The sequence below is a fragment of the Aphis gossypii genome, chromosome X, assembly GCF_020184175.1.
Source record: "Aphis gossypii isolate Hap1 chromosome X, ASM2018417v2, whole genome shotgun sequence".
NCBI classification, from domain to species: domain Eukaryota; kingdom Metazoa; phylum Arthropoda; class Insecta; order Hemiptera; family Aphididae; genus Aphis; species Aphis gossypii.
In genome coordinates, this window is record NC_065533.1 from 16,887,577 (window position 1) to 16,915,530 (window position 27,954).

At 29.8% G+C, this 27,954-nt stretch overlaps 2 protein-coding genes across 5 annotated transcripts in view; both read right to left on the bottom strand.

Moving 5' to 3' along the window:
* Positions 1 to 27,954, bottom strand: part of LOC114131970 (calcium/calmodulin-dependent protein kinase type 1) — a 327,907-nt gene that overhangs the window by 106,450 nt on the left and 193,503 nt on the right. The window lies entirely within an intron of this gene.
* On the bottom strand, positions 3,215 to 8,865 carry LOC126552170 (uncharacterized). Its single transcript, XM_050206814.1, has 2 exons — positions 8,585 to 8,865; positions 3,215 to 8,310 (listed from the first exon to the last, which is right to left on the bottom strand). Exon 2 carries the CDS (start codon positions 8,211 to 8,213, stop codon positions 3,690 to 3,692), a length of 4,524 nt encoding a protein of 1,507 aa, XP_050062771.1. The 5' UTR covers positions 8,214 to 8,310; positions 8,585 to 8,865; the 3' UTR covers positions 3,215 to 3,689.

The window sequence follows — 27,954 nt, forward strand, 5'->3', positions numbered from 1 at the left end:
TTAAAACATTGCTCGAGGTGTATACATACTAAACCCAGTAAGTAAATATACAAAGTTTAATATAAAATAGTACCTATAAAATTACAGTTCGCTTAGACAGTTTAGAAAAAGAGGAAAATCCATTCGACAAGAGTACAATAAAATACACGGAGAATAAAAAAAAATGAGGTTGTTTCTATGTATATATTTAATTTATTCAAAATTAATTTCCCAGTGGTATATATAGTTCGTTTTATTATGCAAACGTTTTCAACTGCTGAGCTTAAAAACAAATTCGTTCAGTTGCTGCATACACTTCACCGAAACAATAAAAATTCCAATGCTCCCCGCCAGCAGTTGCGATATTTTGTTTGGACTGTTTTTTATTATTAATATCCAAATTATAGAAACCCGGTGATTTATAGACCATGGATTACAGTGTATTGTCTTTAAAAAACGGCGATGAAAAAAATATCAACATCAAGCGATGTCAACATAAAAAGTAAAATTTAAAATTACAAAAAAAAGTAGTCAAGTGGATACCGACCTGGTGTACAATATGCGTCGATCAAGTTACTATTTAGTGTTAGTTAAATTTGAATTTACATCTCGTACATGTTATTACTATGAATATAAAACAGTCTTCTACACCTATAGCACAAATATTGAAAACACATACTTGCGTTAAATTGTTGCATAATTACTATTTACCAATAATGTTATGTTAAAAATAGAACTAATATATATACGTTCGTCCGAAAAATTGTGAATAATTCTATTTGAGGTTGTTTTTTGATGTTTCACATCAGCCAGGCGTCCTACGACGGCTCATTTTATCATTTGAGGCCGAATACGCATTAATTGTGGCCGTTGCATTTTGATTTCGCCTGACGACTACTTTTAAAGCTCGGCGGCCACTGGATCCGGGCCTTAAGTTTGATAATAGGTAAACTTACTCTTTCTTATCATTCAAACTAATAGCATAAAATTGATTTATCTGAATAAAAATTTGCTTTGTTGAAGGTATGTGTCTGTAAGACGGAGACAGCCATGCGACTGTGGCGCCTTCATAAAACTAGAATTATTTGTTTACCATACACGAATTTTTGATTTTTGAGGGAGTGTCGTGCAAATTTCAAAACCAGACTTGTGAATTTGTGCGAGTAATAGTGGTTTATCATTTTTCTGTGGGCGGGGGAGGGGGGGCTGGCCAAACTTACGTATAAATAGTAAATACCATCAATACAAACAAAAAAATAAATAAAATTAAAATTAAATCAATTGATTATTCAATGAAATTTTTTTACTACAACTATAGGTATTTACTAGGGAGCTCCTTAAATAATAAATGTACAATATAAACACAAAATAAGTATTAACTATAATACTCTTAGTATAATCGTAGTATACACTGTTATTCGAGATCAATGACTACTAAAATTAGTACATACGTAACATTTATATTGGTCGTTTCGAAAATTTAATTAAATTATATTTGTTATACACTTATGTAGACATTTATTTCTATATATAAATGATTTTTAAAACAATATCAAACAATATCACAGTTCATGAATGATATGTAACCGTCATACTAAAACATTTCAGCCTCAGTTTTGCACTATAGATGTCCCTTTTATGTCAAGGTTATTGTTTATGATAATATGTATAGTAAAACAAGTTAAATTTATTAGCTTTGTTAAAATTAAATTAAAGTCTACATATATCTACCCTGATTTTTAACAAATTAGTTTACTATGTCATCATAATTAGTTTTATGTATTTGAGGGTCGAAAATCATCTCTATGTTGAACAATTATTCACTGGGGTATACAAAATAATTTTCCCAGAAATATACATATTATTCATCTACACATACATTAGGATTAAACTGTTAAAGCATTAATTAAGGATATAAATAATTTATTGTTTTTGGTAGATTCTTCACGAAGATTCAAATTTTGAATAATAAATAGATTTTAAAACAATTTATAACATCATTATTTTCTGTTAACACTGAACGACTTATTGTTTTAAATGTAATAGAAAATTTAATGAGTATTGCTACGCGTCAACGATTTGAATTATTAATCATTTTAATTTAAGTTATTCTTGTAATTTTATTTTATCAAAACATTCAAAACTGACATTAACAGTAAGGTTTTCTTTTTGAATTAAAATTTAGATCTTTCTTATTTATTATAAGGAGGACAATATCAAAAGCAACAATATTATTACATTGTATGTAAGCAAATTTCGAACGGTGAAAGTTTATAAATATATATTGAAATTGTAAACTAATTATTATAGAATAAAATATGCGAAAATCATTTGTCGACTGATATTGTTTGTTTTTTGGATATGAAAAATAGTGAAATAATAATAATTGATTGCGAAGCGGTAAGGTTGTTTAGACGACCTTGTACAGAAAAAACAGAGCCATTTTTAATGTATTATTTGGTATATACTTGTATACCATTATCTTTCAAAAAGTGAAACTTTGTTGGGCGCCTATTATACATTGTCAGTAAATTCTGATCTTGAACCGTTTTTGGACAACAGAGAGTTCAATGCAGAACATAATGTGATATGGTTGATCTGTATAATAAAGTAGCATAATATTATACAGTTGTATAACTGTAATGGAAAATAATTAATGGAAAATATTTTTGTGATTATTTGTTGAAGATAAATGCAGAAACACGAGTGAAAAATATAACATTGACTATAACTATATAATAATTTACTGTATAACGATTATTATAGGTATATTACATAAAAAGTTATATTATAGTATATACTACAGGCTCTATGATTGTGATGATCTTTTTTAATATTATCATATTAAAAAGAAATTTTATTGATAAATTTCTGTGTTTTTAAAAACATTTATATTAGGTATATATTGTTTATATATGTATACAAATAATTCAATCATAATAATTTACAAAATTAAAAAATTATATTATACGTTATAGTTGTAAGCGAGGTCCCTAGCAAATCGTTGTTCGGGGTAACCACGCTTTAAAATGAATATGTCTAACGACAAGTGGACTGTATGTATGATTAAGATATATATAATGTGTATAGACAATGAGATGTATTAAAATATAATATAACAAAGTCAATATAAATTATCAATTAATACATCAAGATAATATAATTGTATGAAATTACAATACAATTATTACAACAAATTATACCAATATATATATAAAAAAGAAATAATAGAACAAAATATATTATACAAAGTTATAAAAAATTGTACCGATATATATATATATATATAAAAAAACAATAAACAACAAAGTTCTTACCGCGTACTGCGCCACTGCAACAGCCGACAAAACACCAATAATTACGTGGAAATTACCAACGCAAAAGAATACGGTGACTAGCGAGCCAAACGGTCGCGGCGGCCCATATATATAGGGACCGTCGTGGATAGATCAGCAGCGGGGGGAGGGGGTGTCGCGTCTAGAATATTCGAGTTTGTCGCAGTGGCCCAGGCGCGTTTATCGAATGATCGAGAATATCGTCGATCATTCCAGAGCTGTATCCAACATTCTCCCGCCTTTGAAAGGATGCTTTCAAAATTACAAAATAAACAAATAATGAATAAGGAATTGTACATCTTGTACCACTTTACATTAAATAGATAATATGATAAAAAAAATACAAAAAAACTGGTTGATAGAAGAACCTTCTGATCAGGACACAGGCAGCTTCACCACTTGCAGATGGACTGCCTTTACTGACAGACACACAAATAGAGCAAGATAAGCCTTGTTAGTCTTAGCACCTCGTCGACGGCTTTCTTTCACAATAAACGGTCCACCGTAATCCATGCCAACGAATGCGAATGGTCTATGAGGCTGTACTCGTACTGGAGGCAGGTCTGCCATGACTGGTTGTGGGCAAGCAGATCTATGGCGCACACATCTAACACATGTATGTATAATTTTCCGAATGGCGGCACGTCCTGACACAATCCAATATTTCCTTTGAATCATAGCCATAACTAATTTTGGACCGGCATGTAGAAGGCTCATATGATAATGGATTATGATTAACTGCGTAACATGAGCAGCCTTAGGGAGCAACACCGGATGCTTAGCTTCCTCGGTCAGAAGCGAAAAACGAAGTCGACCGCCGACACGTATTAATCCTTCCTTGTCTAAATATGGTGACAACTGAGCAAGTGAATTGGGGGTTATCGATGCCGATGTATTTTCTAACTGCTTCCGTAAGTCTTCCCAATAAAAATTTTGCGTAAGCTTAATAATGTTAAGAAGTGTTCGATTGAGTTCAATTTGAGTAAGTGGGCCCCTCCTTACAGGCCTCCGTTTGCAACGGTCAATGAGGCGCCATACATACGCGAGTGTTCGTTGCATTCTCGTTAATGACGAAAAACGACGGAAGATCTCTTCTGATTCTTTACATTTAAGAATATGCAACACACACTTGACTGGTTGTTTGTAATCTGGAAGTTGCTCGGAAGGAAGTCTTGTTAAAGTTTGACTCGGCCATTGTTCTTCAGGCTGCCGTAAGAATTCCGGACCGTTCAAATGCAACGGCGAAGCAACTAATTGGCTAGGGAGTAACCCTCTTGATGCCGGGTCCGCTGCATTTTCCGTAGTTTTTACGTGATTCCACTCACATTGTGGCAGTAGCTCCTTTATTTTGTTTACTCTATTTGTAACAAATATTTTAAAATCCTTGGGCTCGGCCTTTAACCATGACAAAACAATCGTTGAATCAGAGAATGCTTTGATGCTTTGTACAGATACTAATTCCTTTAACAGTGACATCTTATGTGAAAGGAGACGTGCTAACAAAAGTGCGGCACATAGTTCTAACCGGGGTATGGTCAAAGACTTATCGATCTTGGATGTCTTTAACGGAGCAACCTTTGACTTGCAAGCAATGAAATGCACTTTAATAAGACCTTGATTGTCCGTTACTCGTAGAAAGACCGTCGCAGCATAACCCCTTTGTGACGCATCTGCAAACCCCACTAACTGAGCCTTTATGCATTTTCCAATGCTAATATGACGAAGTAACTTCAAGTGCGCCAACGATGTAAGTTCTTCTATGAACATATTCCACTTGGAAGAGATCTCATTGGAAATTGGAGTGTCCCAGTTCAGTCCTTGACGCCATAGCTCTTGCATTAGGCACTTAGCCCAGAAAACCATTGGGCCTAATGTTCCAATGGGATCATATAATCGAGCGAGGACTGATAGTACTGATCGCTTTGTAGGTTGCATCTCTGTAATATTTGACCTGTATCCGAATGTATCTCCATACGGGTCCCAGTAAAGTCCCAATATTTTTATAGCCAGTCCAGAATGAGGTTCATAGTATGGGTTACTGGCGCAGTCCTCCTTCGCAATGCCTTCCAATACTTCGGGGCAATTACTGGCCCATTTACTGAGCTGAAAACAGCCTTTCTGTAACAACCCAACGACTTGACATTGAACCTTCAATATGCCTTCCCTTGTATCGGCCCCTGCAATAATGTCATCCACATAGGTATATGACCGCAGAAATTGCCTTGCCAATGGAAATTCTGGACCATTATCTTGTTCCAATTGAAGAAGACAGCGAATTGCTAAAAACGGTGCTGAATTTATACCATAGGTAACAGTGCACAACTCGTATTCCTGTACTTGCTCGTGTGGTGAACGTCTCCAAAGAATGTGTTGGTAAACACGGTCTTCTTTTCGAACGAATATTTGTCCATACATCTTAACTATGTCCGCTATGAATATGTACTTATAGAATCGACAACGCAACAAGATGTCACCGATATCGGTTTGCAATTTAGACCCAGTTGCTAAGCAGTCATTCAGAGAACGTCCCGACGAAGAAGGGGCGGAGGCATCAAAAACAACTCGAATTTTTATATCATTCTCCTTCCGTTTTACAACTGCGTGATGTGGTATGAAATATTCTCCGGTGCGTTCAGCCAACTTCATATGGCCTAGTGCAATATATTCATCCATAAAATCACGATAGGCGTTATATAGCTCTTCGTCCTTACTTAGGCGACGTTCAAGATTATATAAGCGATTCAGAGCTAATGCCCGGGACGATCCTAGGCCTAATGAATGAGCGTCATGCTTTGTATTTCCCTTATCCATTGAACTAGAAATTATGGATTTGAAAGGCAAAGCAACATGGAATCTTCCATTACAATCCCGCGATACTGTTTCTTGAAAATGTCTTTCACATGCTTCATCTTCTGTGCTTGGGCTATGGTTTATATCAAGTTCTTCAACTTCCCAAAATCGCTGTAAAAGCTCACCTATATTTTGATTATCTGATGCCGCATGAACCACCAACGATGAAGCCGTAGAGTATTCTCTTGACCCTTCTATGGCTCCGACTATTACCCAACCAAACTGTGTGTTCAAGGCTGACGGCAGACCGGGACTATGGACAATATCCGATCGCGATTGCAAGATGAATGGATATAAATCCCCTCCAATCAGCATGTCTACTGAACCTGGTACATCAAAATCGGGGTCAGCGAGTGGAAGATGCCCATATCGCTCACGAATTGAAATGGGTAATTTTTGATTCGGCATAAGAGCGGTGATTTTTGGTAATATTACAATGTTGGTGGCCGATATTTGCGGTGCATCATACAACAAAGGAATAAAGCTACAATTGGTTGAACCCTTAACAGTTCGTACGGGCTGCTGTGCCAGACCACTAACCTCCACTCGTCCCTTGTGACGTGGTAAACCAAGTTGGATCGCACACTGATTGGTAATGGCCGAAATTTGTGATCCAGTATCTAATAAAGCTCGCACTGGCACCAGCTCACCAGATTGGTCTCGTATTCTCACTATCGCCGTAGCCTGTACAACACTAACATCCGATTTCACAGCGCCTGAAAAGTTAGTAGCTGTACAGTTCTGATCCGTGGTGCTTTCAATCGGTTTTGAAATTGCCATTGCATTAGGTGTTGATGTTTTCCCTGAACCCTTATGTTTTGAATCTAAATGGAGCAATACACTGTGTCGTCCTTCACAAGTTTTGCACAAGTACGCCGACTTACAGGAGTTTGCTTCATGATCCGGACGTAGACAAACAAAACATAATTCTTTCTTAATGACAAACTCCCGCCGTTCAGCGACCGATTTCCTCTTGAACATTAAACATCGAAATAACGGGTGATCACGATCGCAAAACGCACATTTCTTCTTGGCAGTGGCAGTAGTCGATAATGAAGTCTTCACGGACGTCTGGCCGCCCTTGCCCTTTCTAGAACTGCTGTTGCCCACTGACAGTGTACCCGTGTTAGCGCCGACGTTTTCTAAAATCTTACACCGATTCGCAGCAAAATCCAACAGTTCATCCAGCTTCGGTATGCTTTCTTGAGGTACACTTGCTTCAAATAATCGACGAGTATCAGGATCAATGACGCGGGCTCCGATGTAGAATAGCAAGAATCCAGACAAATCAACAACACCAAGTGCCTTTAGCGCAGCCACATTCTCACGAAAAGTATTAACAAAAGATGATAACGAGGATACCGATTCCCGTTGTAAACGTTCAAATGAAAATAATTTATCACAATGTGCTGTAGCAAGAAGCCGCTTGTTATCATAACGATCCCGAAGCGCACACCAGGCGATTACATAATTATCTGAGGTTAGTGGAACTGATTTGACAATGTTCAAGGCCGATCCTGATAAGCAAGACACCAAATAATGAAAGCGCTCTATATCCGTTATTGACCGATTTTCATGCACTAGTGACGTGAACATATCGCGAAACGCGCACCAATTGATAAGACTACCGTCGAATTTTGGAAGCTCAATCTTCGGCAACGACAGCGATGCACGAGAATTATACGTATTATCGCGTTCTACAATTGTACCTTGATGTGTAATTGAAGGATATCCACGTAATTTCGAAAACACCACTTGAATTTCTCCACACATTTTTTCCATGTCCTCAGTAATTTCTAAATCTGAACTTGTAAATTCGTCGGACCTGTTTAATTCAACCAGTGAAGAAAGAACATTTCCTTGCTCCGCTTCAAACGACTTAACCGCACGTTCTAATGTCCCGTGACGTGCGAAAAATATTGGTCGTTTATGCTCATCCGTGTCCGCTTCCATAGCCAGTGCATGTATTTTCCGTATTGAATTTAACGCCGCGTCCCTTGCGACGCGTGCTCGCGTTAATTCTTGTTTCGAAGATTTTGAAGGTGCCATATTGATAACAAAATATCCGGAACGAAGGTCCAAAAAATGTAAGCGAGGTCCCTAGCAAATCGTTGTTCGGGGTAACCACGCTTTAAAATGAATATGTCTAACGACAAGTGGACTGTATGTATGATTAAGATATATATAATGTGTATAGACAATGAGATGTATTAAAATATAATATAACAAAGTCAATATAAATTATCAATTGATACATCAAGATAATATAATTGTATGAAATTACAATACAATTATTACAACAAATTATACCAATATATATAAAAAAGAAATAATAGAACAAAATATATTATACAAAGTTATAAAAAATTGTACCGATATATATATATATATAAAAAAACAATAAACAACAAAGTTCTTACCGCGTACTGCGCCACTGCAACAGCCGACAAAACACCAATAATTACGTGGAAATTACCAACGCAAAAGAATACGGTGACTAGCGAGCCAAACGGTCGCGGCGGCCCATATATATAGGGACCGTCGTGGATAGATCAGCAGCGGGGGGAGGGGGTGTCGCGTCTAGAATATTCGAGTTTGTCGCAGTGGCCCAGGCGCGTTTATCGAATGATCGAGAATATCGTCGATCATTCCAGAGCTGTATCCAACAATAGTAATAAATTATACAAAAATATACTCGTGTATAAATATATATTTTTAGTTTTTAATTTTTAAGTAAATTAAATTTTAAATTAAAACGCATTTTGATTATACATTCCTAAACTATTTAGCTATGTACAATTTTAATATCGAACCAGAGTAGTTAATTAGTTATACTAGAATTTAAATTCAATAAAAAATAAAATTGTTTTCAACCATAGATAAATTTACCAAGACAATTACTGTGATGAAATTACCTTACATATAACAATAAGATAGTCATATTTATCATGACAGTACATCTACATTCACCAGAATTAAATTTATTTTCTCGTGTCGAACTATATAAAATAAAATATGCCGAAATATTATTCGAAGTATCGTAATGGAACGCGTATAATATTATCTATATTACCTAAGCTAATAGCTGACGTGATTAATGAGAAACGGAGGTTGTATATTTATTTCGTTCTTGAGTTATATACGTATCATCAGTCGGCGTCTAGCTATAATATATACATTATACATAATATATTATAATACAATTAGTGAATGACTAATGAATTAAAACGAAAAAAAAATTGATCACAGCATATCCTGTAAAAGATTTAATAGTGAGGTAGATTTTAATTCCGGTTGATAAAAATAAAAATAATAATTTAACCGTTAAGGTTTTGGTCGATACCGATTATACATAATTATATTATAATTACTAATTCCCATTTTATTTAATTAAGACTTGGAAAATAATTAATTCAAAGTGTAGTATTATTACTATACCATTAGGTTTTCATGTAAAATCAAAACATTTAACATTTATATCAATTAAATTGTATAAATTATCATTAAAACTAATTGACGAGAAACAACTGAAGTAAAAAATGAAACATTCATTAGAATAGTATACATAGAAATAAGGTAAAGATTGTTGGAATTATTAAGGAAACTAGCAGACAAGGTGTTGAAAAATATTTTCTTCTTACGACCATCACGATATGCATTGCACATATTTAAAATATTTTTTTTCTGATAACTGATAACTTGAATATCGTGGAAAATTCTATAAGCCACCCCGAATAAGCAATCAGGAAAACAAAAACGTGTTTCGCGTAAGCACTTACACTAAGGATAAAACAGTATCGTAGAAAGTTACGAAATAACTATATGTATACAGGTGGGTGTACTTCGAGTGGTTCATCGTCGGTCTTCAAATCGATAATTTCCTCCGAGTCACTGGAAAAATGCACACGCTGCTTAAGTTTTTATTTCCCGAGCGACTAAAAACTATGTGCGCAAACGAGTCGTAAAGAAGGTAAAACTGTAAAACTAGAGGTGATTGTAAATTACGGCCATGCAGGTTTGCGAAGAGAAGAAAAAAAGGTAAGCAGTAAATAGTGTCCATCGCGTTTAGGACAGAAACATTTATATATAGTTTTTTTTTTTTTTTTTTGAGCAAAATATATCACACGTAGTAACTGGTAAGTAGCAAAAACAGTACTATATAATATATTGCCCATCTCATTTGGAATTTTAGCTGTATAATTTGAAGTACGTTGGCATTCCACGGACTAATACCTAATAGTATCTTAAACCAATAAAATTTGTTTATAATATATATGAGTTGTATATAAGTTGGAACCGTATGGCTTAAGTTGACAGATTTACAACGCACAGTAAATTAATGGGACCAAACAATCTCCAGGGAATAGTGAAAGCCGTCTTCTCGAGATTTCTAAGACGCTAAATGTATTTCATAATGCGCTAAATATTAGGTTTGAGATTCATGCTTTAATTATTTTTTTACCAATAAATTATAAATACATTATGAACTCAGTTTAGATTTATGAAATAGAAACCAATAAATAATTTTCTAACTGCAGTTATTTATTTTAAATGTATATATTAATTAATGTTCATTGGTTTTGAGGGTTGGTTGTTAGGTACCTAAAAATTATTTTAAAAAATTCTCTAAAACACTTAAGCTGTTTAAAATTCAAAATAACATTTTAAGTTTTCAATTTTTTAATATATTAGATTAATTTTGAATTGGAAAAGTATTTCCGGGAATAAAAAAAAATAATGCATTTGGCATTCAAATCTGTACTGCAATAGAAACTTTTAAAATGGTAGTTTTCAGCTCTGTATAAGTGTCGATCGAGTCAATGAAAGAAATAACTGTTAGCGTGTTGTACTTGTGTTATAATAATATACGCGTTAAGACTTACACAAACGATATAACAGCGTTTTGTACGACAAAAAAAAACTCATTCCAATATATACGTGTACAAAGGCCAGTGACGTTCGTTATCCGTCGTCGTCGATGTAACACGCGTGCGGTGTATGTGTTTGTTTCTAACCAAAAGAACGGTTTTTCTCGGCTGACACGATGACAATATTATCATAATACGTTTATGGGACAATCGCGGCCATTGAATCGAAGTGCTCGGACGACGGTTTTATTTTATTTTTTTTTTTGTATTTCTATGAATTATCATTATTCTTTTAATGGAAAAACCGTATACAAGACGACTGTGTGTGTATCCGTTACACGCGGCATCGTTCAAGTACTTTAAGGTGAACACGACAGTAGTTGCTGCACATGACATCCGTCCATAATATAAAATGATTGCAATCGCAATGTTTTATCATCGGTATATACCTACCTCCACTTTGCCCGGAGACGACGTCGAAAGCTAACTAGCCACAGCTGACAAACCGTTCCGCCAGATGACCACCGCTGTCGTTAGATTAACGACACATCGATAAATTCAATATAATATTTTAGCGTATCGCAAATATCTCTGGTTCGATCTGAGCATAATATTTCCGACCCGTCGAGATTCCAATCACCGTGCCGCCGTCGCGCGTCGCCGGTATGCCTCTATAGATTACGGCCGTATTGTTGGCCATATCATAGAAAATAATGTTTTAATATTCGACGGGTGATATTAACTATTAAGTGAACTCTAATATATCATAAAAACAGTAGAAATCGTTTATAATGATGTCCAAAGAACTTATAAGAATAATAAAATATACTATCTATTATAGATATATAGTTGTAACAATTGTTTTAAAAAAGTAAACTGTTTGTTTTGTTACATGTTTTATATTCAAATAAAAAATGCATTGTTTTTTAAATCTATTTTTGTAGAGTTTGTTCTTGATCGTGTATTATTAATAGCAATCGATATATTTTGAAACTGATCGTTTAATATTTTGCTTCTTATTGACATTTTGTACGGTCTACATTACTTCAAGTTCATCAAAAATAAACGCCACGATACATCCGAATGATCATTTTAATAACCGACAAAAATTAACATATAAAACATTTATGCATAGGACCTTTAATTTTAAGCTATTTAATACCCGATATGCGACTATAAGCGGTTTATACTGTACACACAGAGGTTGCTCGATGTCGGTGGTAGATGGGATTGAGGAAATTAAGTCTTGACTATAAGGTCTTTAATCTTTTCGGCAATATTATTTCATATTAAATAATATTATAATGGTTAAATATGCAACGACTAATTTTTTAAATAATTGTAATATAATTTTGCAATATTTACATATTAGCTCGTCTGTCTCCAATCCGTGGTAACATAAATAATTTTATAATAAGTAATTGATGTTAAAATGGGTAATATTATGTTTTTATTTTAATTTATTCTTTTAACTATTACTATTGAAAATCTGTTTATATGTGCTTAATTGTTAGTGATTTCCGTTGTGTAAATGCATATAATAATATATTAAATTCAACGATGTTGATTTCGTTTACCAGACTTTTGTTTGAACAATCATCTTACGTATACAATAACGTTTAACAAAATACGCTTGTTCTCAGAGTACTGTATATAATAATATACGTAACTCAAGGTAGGTACTTTTAGAATTCGAGTAGCGCACTTGCAAGCGTCTAAGAATGATTATTTCGATTCACTACCTCTCTAGATCGAATTATTGCTATCGTTTCGCATGTTCGTACAATGCATATATTAACATAATATTAAAATTGAAGTAAGCGACGGTTGTTGGAAATAAAATATAACTATAATACCTTACAGTGTAATATATTATTAACGATAAAAGAATATATACAAACAATTATATATATATATATAAGTACGTGGAAATGTACACCCATGATGGTTGACGTTGGGTGAAGTGGCGGTTAGCGAAAGCAACGGTGTTCACCCTCGATGTTGTACTTGAAATATTCTGTACGATAACTTTTTACGTAAGCTATAACCTCTCCCACTCTAGAGTTGTGTAACCGTCAGGAGAGCAGTAAGTAAGATATCTTAGTTTTAAATCAAAAAGATTAACGTTCGTACAAAACTTTTAACGCAACTCAAAACTAAATTAAGATAATTAAAAAATAAAAATAATTGTGTTTAAAAGTTTAGATATAAATCATAATGAAAAAATACAATAAACAAAACCAAAATATTATTATTATCAACTTAGATTTGGTTTTTCAAGTTAAACCCAAAAAGTTTTGTAATATAATTTTTTTGAATACTCAAAATCAAGGACGTAACAACAGTTGAAATCGTAATATGTATTGAGATTAGCATTGCGATAATTAATATAAATATCAATCAATGTTGAAAACAAAAATTACTGTGAATACCAATAGAAATGTGAAAAATCGGCATCCGAAATCAAAATCATAATAATCAGACAAATCTTAATAATGTTAGGTGATGTACGAATGCTATGGGTTTGGTTTAATCCTGTATTTTCCGTCTGCGTTTTCGAAAAATGCGACTACAATACAATATTTTCAAATATCGAATAGGTATTAATTTTTCGTGTCAATTCATTTTCTTCAGTGAATGACTGCCAACAATTTCTATTTAGTAATTATAAAGAAACTTTATATGATTTAATGTACAACAAATATTTTAGTCAAATCTGTATAGGCTTAACTGATATTTTTAACGAAAAAATGATTTTATAATATTTAATTTCTTAGGTTAATTTACTAAGTATATAAACGTTCACAGATGAAATAATCTTACACAACGGAGAATGACAAATACATAATACATTATTGTCCGAAAAGAAAATCGTTTTTTGTTATCCACTGACGTGATGAAAATCGATTGATTAAAACGAACAATTCTAAGCGTAAACGGAAGAAATTCATATCGCCGTTGCCCGTTTGTATAACACACAAACGCATGGCATCGTACTACGCTGTAACTCACATATTTGTTGACAGTTTCATTTAGGATTTTGACGTCCCCGCACTTCGTATAACAATGAAAACGCGTCGTACTAAGAGATTTTTTTCTCAGCCTGAATATAGGTTCGTGTATGCGTTTTGTCGTGCATTTATTTCTGACAAAATTATGTATTAGATTTACTCGTTCATTGTTTATTTTTTTTTTATATATATATATTATGTTTTAAACAAATCGTTTCAACAAAATTGAAAACCTTTTCAAAACATCTTTGCCGTTTTGTACGTAGGTACTTCATAAAAAAAAAAAATTGTGAAAACGTCGTAGCAGTATGGCGCGAAGCACGTTCGTATATATGAATACAAATAACGAACATATATAGCAAAGACCGAATAAAAATACGGCAAGAGATGGCGAATATCATTATTAACAACGTGAACATAAAACAACTAGCAGTGCGACCATAATTTATTGTTAAATTATGTATGACTTACGTTTGTTTCCGTTTTGCTGGAGCGTTCCGTTTAAAATTTTCACTGGTAGTACAGAAACAAAAAACACTTAAAAATAATAATGACGATAATAAACCGTACTCGTTTTCCGGGTTGAAAACTTCAACTTCGCTCGTGCGAACAAACCGTAGTGGTGGGTTTACCGAAAGACAAAACGAAAAAAAAAAAAAACAATGTACATACTAGGCAATTGGTGGACGTTTCTTCTACCGAGTCCGAGCCCGGGCTGACGTCGACGTTTTTAATTTTGTTTCACTCGTTTAATATAGTGTAAAAAAAGTTTTTAAGATATTTTTGGCACGTTTGTAATGGAATCGTTCAGTGCAGTGTTAATAATATCTTAGCGATATCGATGTTGTACCAGACTAAGTGTGGTATACATGGCTCGTATTAAGTATATTATTTATATAGTACAAAATATTTTCTTGCGCGCAAAGTTCAAAGTTTCAATTAATATAAATTTATAATATTATAAAATTGGATTGTACGGTAATCTGAAATAGTAAAAACCAAAAAAATTAAAAATTGTGTAGGACAATAATATTTGCTTTTTGATTTTTTCTATTTTTTTTTTTTTTTTTTTAACATACCTATTTGGATTGGTATGTGATTTTTAACGCCCCCATCTTATTTTGTTTACCTCACTATGGTGATTTATTTTTTTATTATTAAAAATAAATGAATAAATATGAAAATCTACAATTTTTAAAACAAAATTGGAATTATAAGTTGGAAGTGATTGGGAGGGGGGGGATTTAAATTATACAATTATAAATTAAGAGATTTAGGTACAGTAGTTTGTTTTATAAATACACGTAGATCATGATAATGCCATTTTGATTACTGACTATTGGTCTAAATATTGATGTTGGTAACATATTGTTGTATAATGTATATACCTATATATAAATTTGTTTATAACTTAGGTTATTTTAATGTTTTTTTTTAAATCGTTTTTACTATAATTCGATGTTTCATTTTCTGTATATATAACCGAACATCAGATATTAGCGACTCTGGTCTAAATCACTGCCTACTGCAGATTATTGGCAGAGGATTAAATAAAATATTATGCAAATGAAGATTACACCAAACAAAAATGATTAACGATAACTACAACAAAAACGAATGGTGGAAATCGATTTATATTTATCCATATATTATTTATCAATATTATATTATCTTAATAATATCATTCAGGGGACTTACTCATCTTTTAGGTTATTTATTGTTATTTTATTCTACTGCGTCATCGATGGTTTTTACAAATGATTAAAGCTACATTAAAATCATATTGTGCGCTGTCTGTTTATAGATGGGGACAATATAGACAACACAAATTATCCTACAACCGATGCTTGTGTGCAAAAATACAATATGAAAACAACAATTAATAAAAAGTTATGATAATTATGTTTAAGAAGTATAATATAGTATTCAATTGTATTGATTTTGTAAAATAAACTGAAGCCGACACTCCTGTTAAATAAGAGTGAAGGTGAAAAGTGGTAACCTTTACGAGAAAGGTAATATTTTAAAAGTACCAAGTGATAAAAAAATTTTTGATTTCTTTCCAGTGAACATAATATGACGGTATATGTATTAAAAAAATATGCACTGACAATGTGCATTCATCTGAAAACACGGTCTAGCGTTATATAGATTATAGGTACCAACTATTTATCCGGATATGTCAGCGAAGCGAGTAAAGATTTAAGGAAACATTTACATTTTTTGCTTCATAGTAGCCCGTGACGAATTAGTAATCCAATACGAATTGTCACGTAAAATAAATATACATTATTTGATACTTATTTTTCTGTCTCGTCGTCTTAAGAAATTAATGCATTTTGTTTATATTCATCACATCATACGTTTTTCTTCATCGGTTATCAGCGTTCCCTACGAGTATGTATTTTTATTTTATTTTTTTTTACGAGTGTTATAAAACATAAAACGTTACACTTATCATCTCTATCGAAATATTTGAATAACTGATGGATATTTATAATATTTTCACATACCATAATATATTATACGAGTACGTATTTGCATTTTACAGACATGCGAAGTGTGTGGGTGGGACGACAATTCAATTGTTCTCTATACTTGTGTAATACTTCGAATGTCTCGCGGATAATGATTTAACGATGGTTTATGCCATCTTGTGTTTTCTTGCATGCGATATAATTTTAATTGTTTGACGTAGCTCCAAAACTCACAGGTAAAGTCATTAAGTGAAATTAATTCAGAAAAAAAAAAAAAAAAATTAATAGTGTACACCAGTCTGGCTATATTATACCATATTTTCCAGTTTAATTAATACTACTCGTAAAAAAACTGCCAAGCGTAAAGAAGACTCATTTCCAGTGGACTTTTTAAATTTAAATCTAATTTTTTTTTAAAATAAAATTGTTAAAACTTAGATACTAAGTTAATAAAGTTTCGTAGTCTTTTTTTTTACATTTTAATTAAAATAATAATTTAAAAACTTCCTTGCAAACTATATCATATTAAATAAGTGACTAACAACAACAAAATGGTTAAGGGAAATAAATTCATAAATGTGCTTTTAAAATCAATTGAAATTCTATTTTGAATCGGTTATCATTGTTTTTTTTTCTTAATTAAAGTGTATTTTTACACTGATTTGTAAGACTATAAAGTTTTAACAGCAGCTTATAAGGAGGTAAAGATTCAAAATTTCATAATATTTTATGTAAAATAATTTAATTTAAATTGGTATTGCCTTGTATAATAAATTAACAATTAATACATTTTTATCATCTTAAGTATGATGAGTAAGACAAAGAAATAATTATATTTATATATATATATACATATATATTTATTTATTAGTAACTAATTATATTCTAAAATCTATTTTTATAAAAATAACAACTTATTTATAATTTTAAAATTATTTTAGTACCTAGTACAGAAATGTTTTTGTACTTTCTTAGCTAACATAATATCAGCGTATATAGTATAGGCGTATAGTAAATAAAAAAATATAAAAATACATAGGTATAATATATTAAAAGTTATACTGTTCGTTTAGTTAAGTATTAATTTTTTTTCATGCAATTTTACCGTGAAATATCAGACATTTATATGCGACACTGTCCTAATTACGACACGGAACTCTTAGGATAATTGAATCATATTCTAACAATTATTCATGCTGTGCGAAATACTAACATAAATTTGTTTCTTAGAAATACATTCAAAATATTAATATGTTTTTGTATTTTAACAACTTTCTATTGTTTTCACATTATGGGACATTAATGAAAAATTATGAACTTTAAAAATCAATAATAATTTTTATTAACAATAAGTCGTAGTCATTTCCAATTTATTATTTATTAAAGTTTGTTCGTTCCATATTATTTTAATAAATTATTATTATTTCAAAAAAAAAATGATTATTTTAAAATAGGAGAAATAATATTAGACGTAAAATCTCCAGAGTATAATGTTTATACATTTTAGTCTTAATGCGAGCTAGTGGATTGCAATATTGTTTAATAATAAGATATACAATGATGAGCTCGTTTGAGTAATAGATTATCTATAAAGCTTAGAATGTGTAAATGTAATGTAATTCAATTGAATTATAATAAAACGGCAATTCTGTATTCTGTATCAGTGATATACAAGCACGTTTATACAGTTTTAAGTCTTTAAACGAGATAAATCGTTATTTACTATTTACTTGGATATTCTTATTTATACATATATATTAAGTATCACGAAACTAAAAGTTTGTAATTGCAACAGTTTTTAAAGTTTATAGGTCATATTTTTTTGTGTGCAATTGTATACGAAGCATTTAATAATACGATTTTTTGTTGATTTTTTTTTGTAACACCGTATTACGTTGGTTTGACTTTAGGTCATCGATAAAGTATGATTTACCGTCATTTTTCTGCGCCATATCGGCGATAATCGATGAAATTTATTATTATGTCATTATGATATACTCTAATTGGGATGATCATAGAATGATACATCAAAAACACTCAAAAAGATGAGTGATCAGCTGTTATCAAGTTGGATAGTTTCTGGCTGAGTTACAAGTCGGGTCGTTATTTCAAATAATTACTTCAATAATATTGCCATATGCATAAACAAATAAATAAGTAAATAAATAAATTATTGTATATTAATTATATCTTTCAACTGGACAACCGAATCACCGTCAGGATCGAAAAAATCTCCCACACGTAGTTTTTGACGCAAACAGAAAAACTACCAAACTTATAAATTCCGAATTAATACAGATATAAAATTGAACTCATTATTTTTTTTATTGTACAATCGTTCAAGTTTGTTATATAACATAAAAAAATTCATATTATATAACATTATAACACAATATTAACTATATCATCCATCTACCATATTATATATTATTTTGACTTCAGTACTCGTTGTGAGGAATTGTAATATATAGGTACCTATATAAACTATATTACTACACTATATTTTATGTCCTACATAGACATTTAAGTACTTATTAACTCCCTCACAAAATATAGTGTTAACTTCTATACAAGAGTTTATTAAAATAAAAGTTTAAAGAAAAAATAATTTCTGTGCCAGTTTTATTATTAATATTTTTTTTTCTATACAAATATCAGTTTTTTTTTAAATTATGATATATTATTATTAAATATTCTAAAACCAAATCGATTAAACAAATGAAAAAACAGTTAATTTATAAGGCAACTACCGAATCGATAGTACAGGCACGATAAGCATTTTATCTTTGAGGCCAGGGGAGAGAAAGAAATGTTTATTTAATATTAAATGTTCAAAACTACTGTCATATTTGCATATTCCATACGCAGTGCACAACAACGTTTAATACGTGTTTGAAATTTAATCATAAAAATTAAATTTTAAATTATTATGCTTACTAAATGTTACTTAAAATTTTGTCGTATTAATGTGTTTTAAAATAAGTAAACATATTACATATATTACGAGTTGTATTCTTTTTCCCTCTAAAAGATGAGGTTCTTGAACGTTCCAAACTTGTGTTATGGTAGTAAAGAGTCCAGTGTATATTACAATGTTATAAAATATAATATTTTTCCCCAGTAAAATTGATTATTTGTGTAGGAGTTTAAATTTAGATCTCGTTGTTACTACCTACTTGTTATAAAACTGGATTATAGAGGTTTTTTATGCAACATAAAAGTACTTAAATAAATTTCAAACTTACAAACTACATTTAAGTTTTCTATCAAAAATACGATTAAAGTGGGGGAAATTATTTTTTTTCTGTCAAAATTTCGCTATTTTTAAATAAGAATATATTTTTGGACTTGGAAATAACATACATTTAGTTTTGTTTTTCGTGTAGCCGTGTAGGAATTCACATACCTATTATGTGTATTTTTTTCCTGTAAAAATTGTACTTGTACATGACGATTTTTACCTGCCACGTATTGTAGATATGTGAACTTACATTCACCGTACAATGTACTCTAATATTATAACGCACCACCGACCGACTGTTTGATTTATGATTTTGAGAGACGGAGGTGCTCAAAAACTAGGCCGTCATTAAAAGGAAAAAATGGCGCGTGATACTAAACACGTATAAAAATGTGTACATAGAGGTCTGCTGAGGACGTGTTGATGGACTTTCATGTTTTGTCAAGAGTGGGTTGATGGCTGGCGGGGTGAGGTGAGATCGTTGGCGACGCCGTTAAATCATTCTTTATGCTCGGTATGAATATGACACTCGACGGAATGAGCGAGCAGCAGTATTTTTAATAGGTACTATTATACTACATAATATTATTTATATATAAGATTAGATACGTATAGAAACAAAAATATTTTAACATGTTCGATCTTATACCGTACATAAAAAACCATTTAGCTATTTTCAGACTTAAAAAAAGATTAAACCGAGACACAAATATGGATCACCTAACCGTATTAATTAATATATTATTATTATTATTATAGAATGGTATATATTATAATATATTGATTAATGATTATATGCAAAATATAGTCCCAGAGATAATATAATAATTATATTTAGTTTAGTAAAATGTGTCATATAGGTAATATATATATTTTGTTGTATTATAAATATAATTTTAATATATTTTTTAAATTAAAAACATTTATTTAAGTATCAAAAAATACATTTAAAAATGTATAGAAATTTGTTTCTATGGCTTCATACTTATTAGATAGGAACGAACACGAAACGCTCAAAAGTTTTTAAATGTCGATCATTTTTTTAATCCTCTTAATTTATGTATAAGCCCCAAGGAATAGATTCATTTTGCCGATCGTAATTTAAGTTATTAAAAAAACTGTGGAGAGTGTATCATAATGATAGGGGGTACGATAAATTCGTTGACGTAACATATTGTATATAAGGGTTGTTTGTCAATTGCACCGAATGTTTTAGACTACCTAAACTATATTACACATCTTTTGCACCAGTGCGTGTATGATAAACTGAAAAGGTTGACAGTTAGACAGTTTGGTATGATTTAATAAATTAAAAATAATTTATTTATTAAATATGTATAAGATGGATAAACATAATTATTTTTATATATTAAATATATTGCATGATGTTTAAATATCTTAATGTATGAATATGCATTTTGGTAGTATAAACAAAAAATGTAATACGTTTTAAAAATGATAAAATATGATATAATAACACAAATATGTATCAATCAACATAAACTCTGGCAAATAATTCAAAATAAATAAATAAATTGCAAATAAATTAGCAACAAAATATTACTAAATATAATATACATGTACATATATTATATGTATTTATTTATTTGTTTGGAAAAATTTAAAAATATAAAAAAAAACTTATACCCGAATAATGTAACCCAAACAATAACAATATATTATTTTATTATCTATAATAATTCGATAATGCTGTAGAACGTTACAATACACGATTAATAAACATTGTGAAGCATATTTGTATTCATATTTGGAAATCGATCTATGCGATCGTACTTTTGGAAATAAAATAAAATCCGAGTTTTGTGTGGGTATGCTAAACGGAAATAGATATACCACGACTGTTGATTTCAAACATGATTTACGCTTATCATTAATATATTTTAAACTTTTTATTTATATATTTCTACGCAGACAAAAATCGTTTCGAAAAACGCATATTAATATCATCGCACTCGTTGCGTAAAACAAAATCAGATGTCATTTCGATTTATGTAATATTTGCAAGTAACGAAGACAAAATATACACTGTAATATTCAACTCTAAAGTTGTACGACGTTCTTAAGTTTTAAAAATTGTCGATATTTTTAAGATGTTGATTCGAGTATTATAATATGCATTACTTTACAGTTGGGGATAAGTATTGAATATGCTTAGAGTGACTGAAAGAGTTTGATTAATCAATGACACTTGGGGATGAAGTGAAACGAAGAATAAACGAAATGTATAATATTCAGACATTGCACAAAACCCACGAATGATTCGCTAAGAGCTTTGGTGGAGAATAAGCTTAAATTTTTTTACGGGTTTGATTATAATTTAATTCCGTGAAATATCTAGGATATTGTAAATAATCATGGTTGAATTACACGAATTACTAAAATATTATATTGTTGATAATTAGGCCAGAAACATAATTTAGGAAGTACCTGCAGACTATTTTGGATTTTTTTTTTATTCATTTAAAATAATGATTGTTATCAAAACGCTAAATAATACAAATAAATGTACAAGAATTATGTTCAGGGGGCGAATGTCTAATACCATTTTAGTTCCAAGAAGTTTGAATGGTAAAAAATAAATGAATTCACCATCGTAATTGGAAAATGTCGTAAGCCTTAAAGTTTCGATAAAAAATGAATGCCGTTACTTTTTTTTACCGACTATTGTGCTACAATCGTATTTAAGGCATGGATGGCAACAGATTTATGACCTAAATTGATCTAATTTCGGATTTAGTTGGAAAAGCGGAGAAAATTTTGGCTACATCTGCTTCTTTTTTTTGCGTTTTTACGATCAACTATACAATATTCATTTATATTACTTCCAAACAACGATTTAAATAAAGACTGTGAAAATGTTTCGACGAATAATCAGAGTAGGAATAATACCTTCAATTTAGAAATTTAATTGTGAATTTAATAAATAATAAAATTCTATGATTTATGAAATATATTTAATAATACATTATACATGGTCTCCAAACTGTAATACGTATTTTTCCAAATATTCTTTATTGCATGGTATTTTTTTTATTTATATATTTTTAATATTTTTAATAAAATATGCTAAATTCTCAAAAATAAATCTCTGTTATTTAGATACAGGTATACAATTTGAAGATATACATAAGTAGAATAAAAAATCAACACTCAAAGTCAACTCATCAAATGTTGAAGAAGAATGGATTTTTGAAAATGTATAGAACAAAAGAAATGTTGACAAATAAAACGTGCCGAAATTAGAGCCATCGACTGCCTGAAAAGTTATAAAGACATAATAGATGATTGCATTTCAATCGAGATACTTAGTGATAATTGTTCGAATTGTTTGATATTTAGTACCGCAAGGAACAGTATCGAGTTATACGGCCATAATAAATAATAATATCATAGAATCCGACACCATCGTTTAAATAATAAGCTATCTTAGATAACGGAATATAAATTAGAATTTGTTAAAGCTCATCAGAGATCATCATTTATCATCAGAGAATGCATTAAAAAGTTAATCATATTTATATGTTATCTACAATTTTTAGGTACCTACTGAAATACTGTTAGGTAACAGCTTTGTGAAGTATAATCGGTCTTCAAAAGTACGATTTTTCAAAAATTAATTGTCTGTCTATATCCAAATTAGTATATTTAAGTCCGTTACAATTAAGAGAGTGTTCGGTATATTATCTAAAATAAACTTCTACATAAGTATATATATAATAATATTTTTGCAAAAATTTTACATGGACATGTTTACACAAAGAAACACACATGGTAAATCTCATTTTTTTAGTTTAAAAGTAGGTATTTGACGAGTAGTCAAGACATGGTATTTATTAGCAAATTATTTGTGATTATTATTATTAATTATTTGTGTTTATAAAATATATAATATATATTCCTTGCCGTATAAAATTGTTGAAATTATTGTTGTTTCATTTATTATATTACTTCATACTATTATTTTGACCATCTTATTTAAGCTGATTTTTTTAATGTCATTAGTGACAATACGGTTAGTCCGATACAAAATAAAAGTGATTATCATTATTACTAGCTATTCGAATTTCCTGAAACGTTACAAAAAACTTTGAAGTCTCAAAACAAATAACAAATATTCGATCATCTACAGACTTTTTCCTACTTTACGCCCAAGCAAAGTTTTTGAGAAATATATATTTATATTTCTTAACAATAACGAATAATATATTATATTGTCAACAATGTATAAGAAATTAAGAAATTCTATACGTTAACCTCCCACTTCCTGTACGTATTATATACTAGTTACCGGAAGTAAATAGAAGAATCTCGTGAATGACTTTTGAATGGAATAAACACTTGATTTTGAATTGTAATTAAAAGTTTATATTTGGGAATAAACTTCGAAATGCTTCACAATTATCCAATTATCGTTAACGTTGTTGTTATTTAGTATTTCCAATATCTTTGAGAGGTAACGTAAATTATACGATAATGTGAAAACATAATATTATTCATCGTCATTCTGTAAACTACGAAGGAAAATAATTGTTATGGAAGGCTTTTTAATCAATTGAATTACGTGTAATTTAATGCTACCATTTTAATATAATTGTCATATGGGTAGGTATAATAGTGATATATTTATTTATAACTGACTACACTGTTAAATTTTTGTTTTTTGAGAAAAACGTTTTTATAGAATTAAAAGTTTTAATAATATTAAATTAATATTATATACATTTCAAAAAAAAAAAAACTAAATTTTTCATTTAAATGGTTTTTTATACATATTTTTTAGAAATTTGAAATTTGCAAGTTTGGATGAGCAATATTATATAATATATTGTTATAAATATTAACTAAAATGTTTAGAAAATTATTCAACTTTTGATTTTAATTTTAAAAAGTTTAAAAATCACTACGAAAAATAAATGATGTAATAAGTTAAAAAATATCCATTATAGAAAAAAAAATATTTTTTAAACTGATTTAGTAAATGTGATGGCTTATGGTTATTATTGTACTACTTAAATATTAGTAATATTACGATATTATTATTCGTCTGTAGAGAGCAGGCGTGAACACAAAAAAAAAGAAATTTTTTATTTATTTGGGAGGGGAAGGGTAGGGGCTTATGTTTAAAATTGTTATAATTATATAAAATAACCTATTACCTGACAAATAGTTAACACAATTTCAATGATGAGACTAGGTTTTTAAAAACGTAAGTATTTTTAAACGTTAATTTTACAACCCCTTTCCCCCTTCCATCTTGTGTATGTGCTTGGTAGAGAGTTTAATAATATATTATATCACAATAATTTCTAAAGAGAAGAAAATAAATTGATCAATCATTACACGCGTAGGTATAGTCGCAGATAACTTATATGTGGATGAATATTCAGTGGAATTATAATAATCTATTATTATTACCAAGGGAAAATATTTTTCTTGTAATATTATTAATATTAATAATGGACACAACTCACGTCTGAATGCACGACGTCGAAATCACCAAATAGAAGATATTAAGTTATAATATCGGGTTGTTTAAAAAGGAATAATAATAATAACAGTATATAACAATTTAAATGGTTTGTGCAATAATTGAGCATTCAAACGGCATGACTTCAAAAACGTATCCCAAGTGAAATTTGATATAGACGATATAGTTACACCAAAACTATACACGAATTCATATAATATACATAGTAGACATTTTCCTTTTATACAATTTTGTTATATTTAAATTAATATACGCATTTGACCGAAATACGATCTCAAAAAGCTCAGCATAAAAAACATTCGTTTGTCGTCAATAATGAAAAAAAAAATTAATAATTAAAATACTCGGCTAACATTTAATATAAAAATTAAAAAATGCAAAATCTAATATTATGAGAATATTGCTTATAATTTAATATTGTCAGAAACTTATATTATTATTACTATCTCCATCATTTTATCGTATACTATTACTAACCTTTAACACTTAAAGTTAAGTAGCTCGAAACTATTCTATTTCTGTTTATACTTTATACTATATTTTATTTGTCTATTATTAAACTTACACAATCAAAATATTTATTTTTAGTGAATCATAATGTACTTAAATATATTACGGAGCCTTGCAGATTTAAATAAAATATATATTTAAGTTTATATTAACCATAGATAACTTAATAAATAGTTTAAATTTCATAATTTACTAGTTATGTTTTACACATAAAAAGTTAATATTCTTTACCTTATTGATCAACACGACAATGTCTAATTTTATTTTTTAGGAATATTTAGACAATTTTTAATGATTTTCTGTCTAAGACAATTTAAATATATTGAGGGTGGATTTAATACACATCGATTAGAAAAAATAATAATTAATGAGATAATTTCACAACTTAATTTAAGTTTATTTACAAGTTGTAGTTTTTAAATTAATAATACAACGAAAAATCCTGTCTAAATCTTATTAAAGTATTACAAATACTAATAATACTATAAGCTTGTTAAAAGAAAAACATATTATTTGGTTCGATTTTTAACGTACTCGTAGGTACTTCGTAAGGAAATTTAGCGATATGTGGATGGCAAAATGTATATAATGTTATTTTTTTAAAGTGTATTTTTAGCAGATAAAGAATTATGTAATGATATGTTTTTAATAACTAAAATTCATCAAACAAATTAATTTGTGTAAATTTTGCATAAAAATTAGTAATTTTAGTTTAATTTTCAAATGTTTGCAAGCCATTCTAAAAAGATTGAAAAAACCAGAGTATTTGAGATAATTGTTTTTTATCGGTTATCTTTACTTTTGGTATTTGTGTTATGCATTATTTTTATATCCTTCAATATCTTCCATTCGCGGGTAGATGTTGGCGCATTTCCAAATCTATGAGTTTTAGTCACAATCTATTCGAGTATAAATTTTATACTCTTGCAGTGGCAGCTTTTTTTGGAGATTTTCAAATAAATATCACAGAAGTTTCGTTCCCAAGTATACGTACCATCCACCACTTCAGTACAAGTTCGTGCAATTAAGTCTAATGACTATACCATCCCAGCCACTTTTAAAATAAATAAGGTTAGAACCCACTCTGTTAAATTGTGTGGGTTCCATTATTTTACACCCACACACGGAGCACGTGTTAATAATAAAAAAAAAAAAATGTATATATATATATATATTTTCTCAGTATATTATTATTCAGTGAGGAAAATATCATTGAAAAAGGAAATTCGTTTGTTTTAAGTACTTATAAGTTATAATGTCGCACACTCGAATAATGAAACCGTATATCATGTTTTTGTTCCATCAAAAAGAGAATGTTTTTTCGTTCTTACGTCAACTGTAGTTATTATTTATTTTTTAATAAACGATTGTTCATACATATTATGAATCTGTAGAATTGTTTTATATGGTTAAATACCAAATTATCAGAACCCGATAAGGGAGGAGGAGAAAAGGTAAAACGGATTAGTTTGGATTTAACCATTATTGAGGACGCTAATTTTTGTTAATTTAAAATTTGCCTTTATTTTTTTTTAAAAATGTGAAACTATAAAAAGTGTAAAATAAAATAAAACTACTTGGTTAGTTATTATTTAAAAATTTAAAATATGTTTAAGTAGCAACACATTCGTTTGTTCTAGATAAAAGAATTTATTATTCCTCTTAAACTCATGTTACAGAAATTTACAAGATAATATTTAAAATTTTTTCATACAGAAGTAAAGAGATTCTATTTATGTCACTTATAAAATTATACTAATAAATTGTAATTTACTCATTCTAAAAAAAAAAAAATAATAACGACAAATCGTTGTTTTAAAAAAAAATAGTTTTCATTTATTGTCTGTTATATTATTACATTATCTATATTAATTAATAATCATTGATAATAGGCAAGTCTCGTACCCGTTCCGTTGCGTGATAGAAATATACTATGTAGTGAGTTTCATATTGTTCGTAACATAACATAACACGACAAAACATGATCTAACTTCATACGTAATGTCCGGTGTTATACGTATGGTACGATGTCGCGTGTACGGCGATCTCGTTTAAATGAAATATAATAATTATTTCAGTAACGTATACGTATAGTCTTAAAACCTTTTGAAATGAATTTATGAAATTATATTATGTGTTATATATGTGTAGAACGAGTAATCTGCTTTAACTAC

What these genes read in the sequence shown, in the direction of transcription:
- LOC126552170 (XM_050206814.1), bottom strand. Translation starts at nt 8,213, where the DNA reads ATGGCACCTTCAAAATCTTCGAAACAAGAATTAACGCGAGCACGCGTC.